Source organism: Cystoisospora suis (genome assembly GCF_002600585.1).
Source record: "Cystoisospora suis strain Wien I chromosome Unknown contig_13717, whole genome shotgun sequence".
In the NCBI taxonomy this organism is placed as follows: Eukaryota; Apicomplexa; class Conoidasida; order Eucoccidiorida; family Sarcocystidae; genus Cystoisospora; species Cystoisospora suis.
In genome coordinates, this window is record NW_027166459.1 from 1 (window position 1) to 584 (window position 584).

General features: G+C 45.2%; 1 protein-coding gene across 1 annotated transcript; it reads left to right on the forward strand.

Annotated features, from left to right (window-relative positions):
• CSUI_011559 (uncharacterized protein) lies at nucleotides 1-379 on the forward strand (the record flags this gene model as incomplete). The annotated part of the gene is made up of 1 exon (XM_068071657.1): nucleotides 1-379. A coding segment is annotated over one exon (379 nt), but the record flags the coding sequence as incomplete, so codon positions are not given.
• Nucleotides 380-584: the final 205 nt, after the last annotated feature.

The following is a 584-nucleotide window of genomic DNA, read 5'->3' on the forward strand; positions in this document are numbered from 1 at the left end:
AGGAGGAGGAGGAGAAGATGAAGATGACTATTATTCCTCGGGCCATAGTAGCAGCTACCATCATAATACAAGTAATAGTAGCCATCCAAGGAGTGGAGGGAGAGATAATGGTAGTCGAGATGACGAGGAAGGACGTCGCCACCATCACGATGATGAATTTAATCATACAAGCAGCAGCAGTAGTAATAATGGACGCAGAGGAGGAGGAGATGACGAGTATAATGGGAGAGGGGGAGAGGAGGAGGATGAGGGGGATAGTATCTACAACAATAATAGTAGTGGGAGTGGTGGTAGCCACAATGCGAGTAGTCGAGGGAGAAACTATCAAGATGCTTATAGCGGAAGAAGAGATCGAAGCCGAAGCGACGAAAGAAGGTAGAGATCAATATCCAAGAGATATCTACCTATGATACACATACATATCGATAGATATCTGGAGATGTCTTGATAGATCTATCTATCTATTTACGGGTGTCTCTCTACCCATCTGGATGCGTAGATAATAGGGATATGCATGAGGCGTGGGGACTAGTAATGATCGGCAACAAACCATGGTATAGGTGGGGGGGTGAAGAAGAAGAAGA